The 5000-nt window shown below is 40.5% G+C and overlaps 1 protein-coding gene across 9 annotated transcripts in view; it reads left to right on the top strand.

Moving 5' to 3' along the window:
- RhoGAP100F (Rho GTPase activating protein at 100F) overlaps positions 1 to 5000 on the top strand; it is a 331548-nt gene that overhangs the window by 223979 nt on the left and 102569 nt on the right. Inside the window, exon 1 of one of the 9 annotated variants that reach the window (XM_067083322.1) lies at positions 1971 to 2181. The exons of the other annotated variants lie outside the window; for them this stretch is intronic. Within the exon in view, the coding sequence (XP_066939423.1) occupies positions 2104 to 2181 (78 nt within the window). The 5' untranslated portion in view covers positions 1971 to 2103. Of the gene's footprint in view, positions 1 to 1970; positions 2182 to 5000 lie in introns of those variants that run through there. 9 annotated transcript variants of the gene reach the window in all.

The following is a 5000-nucleotide window of genomic DNA, read 5'->3' as shown; positions in this document are numbered from 1 at the left end:
AAGAAGAAGAAGAAGAAGAAGAGGAATAAACAGAAGACGCCATTGATAAGGGACACTTCTTGTTCTTTCTTTTTTACGTAAGATTTCCCGCTCTGCAAATCGATGTTTTGCAGCAGCGAGCTTCTACCCAATTTGCTCATTCACAACATGGTGCTTTGTTAGTTTACAGTGGAGTTTTTTTATTTAAGTGGTGGACACGAGCGTTTGGGAGTGTGCATTCTAAGAAAGAAGAAAAAAAAAGGACATCCATAGGAGAGACTGATTTTGTATAATGGACAAAGTTTGCTCTGGGTGAACGAGCCTCATGCTGAAGGCTCGAAAATAAACATGAGCTTTATGATCTCAAGTTTTGATCTCAGTGTATTTAGAGTTTAAAAAAAAAGTGTTGAACTTTATGGCTGTTTTCTTTAGAATTAACAGAAAACAGTTTGTGGAGTACATCTAAATGCTGTAAAATTTGTCATCCGAAGATTTACTTGTACCCGGATCAAAATCGATTTTCTTGATGTTGAACCGTAGCGGAATTTGAAAACAGAATTCTTAGGCGACCCTTAAAATCTCCTATGCCAACAGAATTAATGGTCCTTTAGCCTGAACAAAAAGTCCATACTATAACTTTCTTCCGTAACTTTGTGCAGTCGTAAGAAACTCGTACAAATCGTGAATTCTCAACAAGACTAACTCACTCTTTGGGCCGGAAATTCCCTGGGCACCTCCCCCCAACACCCCCCCCAACACCCAACCTTCTTCGGCAGCCCACAGACGGACAGAAAACGTACCATCGTGAGTCACCTCTACTTTCCGGACACTTCTGCCTGACATGACCTCCCCAAAGCCCCGTACGTTCTCGCAGGTCACCTCGGAATTCCAAACATGACCACCTCTGCCTGTTTCTGGTTCCTGGAGGTCTCGCTCAGGCTGCACCTTCTGGTCGGATTTCCGCCGCCCGTCTTCGGAGGCAAGAAAAATCTATTACCATTATGACATGTGGGAGCCGCCACTGAAGAAGAAGAAGAAGGAAAAAAGAAGGGAGGCATTGAAGCTGAACTGGGCATAGAAGAGAGTCGGTGCAACCGCCGATATCCGGGAACTCGGGAGGAAGAGAGAGGAGGACAAGAAAAAAAGGGGGAAAAGTGAACAGAAATGCGTGTGATGTTTGCAGCTGATCGGAGCAAGTTTGACAGTTGCAGTGTGAACGTGTACTCTGATCTCTTGAACGTTGCCATAAGCCTGTTTCCTTCATTTAAATGACTGAACACTGACGTAAACAAAAGAAAAAAAAAGACAATAAAAGACCTGGAACTTCGGTCACACCTGAGAAACTCCTACTTTTTGTATTATTCTTTCTCTCGGTGGATTTCCGTCGCAGGACTACTTTCGTGAGAGGGGAAAATTGCCAACAAGTGAGAAACAATCTGAGAAACAATCCTCCCCGCCAGTTTTTTTCCCGTCTCCATTCTCGAAGGAAAAATGAGGAATTATTTGGAATCTCTTTCGAGGAAGTTGAAGGAGTCGTGACGTATTTTTGTTTAGAGTTTGTGAGGAGGGTACATTTGGACTCGTAAGGTGATACAATTACACTTCCCTTCTCCTTCCTCCCTCATCTCTCGAGTCATCCTTCTCTCCTACGCTCATCCTATCCTTACCCCCTCCTCCCCCCTTCCACCCATCCCTTCTTCTCCCATACTGCCTATCCCATCACCCCCCGCCCCCCACCGCCCTATTCCCACCCCGGCCCGTCTCCAAAGCCATGTCTTATAATGCAACAGATGGCTCGACCCCAGCGCCCAGGATTCTCCTCCCGTGGGATACTGTGTTTCTCGCCCCATCTCCTCCTCCTACGGCGCCTCTAACGACTGAGAAGAGGATTGAGGAGGCGTTCTCCTCCAACACCAACACCACCAACAATTCCTCCACCATTTCCCTCTCCACCACGACGTCCTTCCATTCCTCCAACTGCTATCGTTCACGCGACTCCATCGCCGCCTTGACTGCTGCTATTGAAACTCGTCTCCCATCGACTGCTGATTCTTCCTCCTGCTCCTGCTGGTTCTGCTGTACCTACTGCCGTCGCCTGAGCCTCCCCAGTGCCAAGGGTGACAGATGCCGGAGATAAAATTCAGGAGAGACACCGTCATGGCTTGCTTCCCGTTCATGTGCCGACCGGAAGTTTTGGATGAGGTAAGGGCTTGTTGAGCTCAGGGAAGAAGAGATGTGGGGGGGGGGGGGAGGTATAAAGTAGACCTCGTTGCATAACTGGTTGTTATTGTAATCTAAGGACTCAGGTAATGCAATGATGCATCTTTGTTTAACGTTGCAAGGTGGCTTGCGATGAGAAGGGGGACTATGTACATATATATATATATATATATATATATATATATATATATATATATATATATATATATATATATACATAAATATATATGTATATATACATGTGTGTGCGCATGTATGATGTATGTATGTATATACAGTATATATAAACATACACATATGCATACATCATACGTATACAAAATGTGCATGTATGTATGCACGTATGCATATACTCCTGTACTACAAAAAAAAAACAATACAACTCCACCTCTCAGGTGGTATTCCTGAACTTCAGGAATGAGCAGAAACGCCTGTAGGCGAAAATATCGAGCTTAGGAACGGAGACAACACATCTTTAGGTGATAGTATCGGCGTAAAGGAGATGAAACATGACCAGTTGTTAGAATAGAGGAAAGAGATGTGAGGTATATTTTTTTGACGCTGGATAATTAGAGATAAGATAATATAGTGAATAAGCAATCTATAATACACACACACACACACACACACACACACACACATATATATATATATATATATATATATATATATATATATATATATAAAGACAAAATCCGCGAAGGAAGAGAAACAATGGAGTGCTGCAATGCTAAGCAAAAGACGGCAAGTCGAAGGCCTTGCAGCACTCCACTGTTTCTCTTTCCTTCGTGGATTTTGTCTTTATTGATATATTCATCACGTTCCATAGTTTCGTGATTCAGTTATACACATTTTTATATGCATGCATACATACATACATACGTACATACATACATACAACTGAATCACGAAAATATCAAACGTGATGAATATATAAATAAAGCCAAATCCACAAAGGAAAGGGAAACAATGGAGTACTGCCAGGCCTTTCGACTTCTTGTCCTTTAATGAGCAGTCTGCTAAGTGACGGACAAGAAGTTGAAAGGCCTTGTCCCTTTCCTTCGTGGATTTTGTCTTCATTTATATATACATATATATCTTCTTCTTATTCTTTTAACGAGCTTTTTTCCCATTTTTGTATGGGGTAAGCACGATGCCTTCTTTTGAAGGACTTTTGATTTGGCTTTGGGGTAGACCGTAGTCTCGATCGGCTGCCCTGCCTGACATCGCTTAGACCCCGGCAGCGTATGTTACATGTATCATACCAGACCCAACGCCCTTTCTCCCAGCAGCGCGAAGTTGTTGCGCGGGTAGGTCGAGAGTTCGAGACGTGTGAGATGCTTGTTATGTTTATTAGAAGATGTTGTAGTGGCTTTGCTTTGTGTGTGTATTTAGTCTGTAACACCCATTTGCTTTTTAAGCAAACCTATCCGTTGATTACATACATAATCCCGGGGTGTCTACACGGATAGCAAAGTGTCCGCCTCTCTGATCAGTCGGTAATACCTATATATATGTTACAAAAAGTTACAAGCTCTGCACCAGACGATGAGAACAGATGAGTCCTTCAAAGCTTGTAACTTTCTCTGATATATGCCATCTTTCTTAAATGAGGTCCTATTATTGATTGTATTATTGCACTGAACAATTGTGGAAGTGATCAAATTTGATATATAAATTATATATATATCAAACTTGATCACTTCCTAATTGCTCTAATACAATAAAACTATATATATATATATATATATATATATATATATATATATATATATATATATATATATATATATATATATATATATATAAATATGAAACGCTTCATCTGTAATGTTTAAAGTATAAAGATCAAGACAGTTATTTTGCTGGTGATTTATATAAGATAACTTCATTTGAAATAAACATTTTTTTACTCTTATAAGTTGTGAATTCCAGTGAATACATTACCTCATATTTAATACAGTGTTACTTTAAATATGATGATAGATGACATACACTCTCATACATCATATTAAGGAACATTAGAAAAAAATATTTATCAACTATGTGGTATATATATTTATGTCAAGTAATTATTTGAAATATGACTCGCGTCCCCGTCAGAATTTACGTTTTCTTTCTCTCTCTCTCTCTCTCTCTCTCTCTCTCTCTCTCTCTCTCTCTCTCTCTCTCTCTCTCTCTCTCTCTCCAGAGGTGGGCGACGTTTTCATAACCCGTCATAAATTTTATACCAAGATTCTTCTTCATAAGATTTCATTAAGTAACGGAGTTTATTAAATACTTTGCAGGTTAATGGAATTCTGTCTTCACAAAATACTGCTCTTCTCGTCTAGTCTTCCATATTCTGTAGAATTCTTCACTACATGACAGAACAGAATACGGATCTCAAGATTTAGGGTGCGTCCCTTCTTCATAAAATATCCGTGGTCACTCACTCCTCGTTCTGTGATTTATTGTTATTTATTTGGACTCAGTTTTTCTTTTATTTTCGTCTGCCCTCAACATTATTCGCCATCGATCACATTCCCAGATTCGTAAATCTCTCGCCATGAAACGCCGTTTCTCATTATTTCGCTCGGTTTTGTTGTTGCTGATGCGAATTTTTCCTCTCCACAGTCCGTCATGATTGTTATTTTTGCAGCTTAACACATCATTGGAAATAACTATCACAGCTGGCTATTGTCATAGAGTTGTGGTTGTTATCATTATTTATGCTCTCTCTCTCTCTCTCTCTCTCTCTCTCTCTCTCTCTCTCTCTCTCTCTCTCTCTCTCTCTCTCTCTGTGACACACACACACAAAC

This window comes from Macrobrachium rosenbergii, chromosome 40, assembly GCF_040412425.1.
Source record: "Macrobrachium rosenbergii isolate ZJJX-2024 chromosome 40, ASM4041242v1, whole genome shotgun sequence".
NCBI classification, from domain to species: Eukaryota; Metazoa; Arthropoda; class Malacostraca; order Decapoda; family Palaemonidae; genus Macrobrachium; species Macrobrachium rosenbergii.
This window is presented reverse-complemented; position numbering and strand designations above follow the sequence as displayed.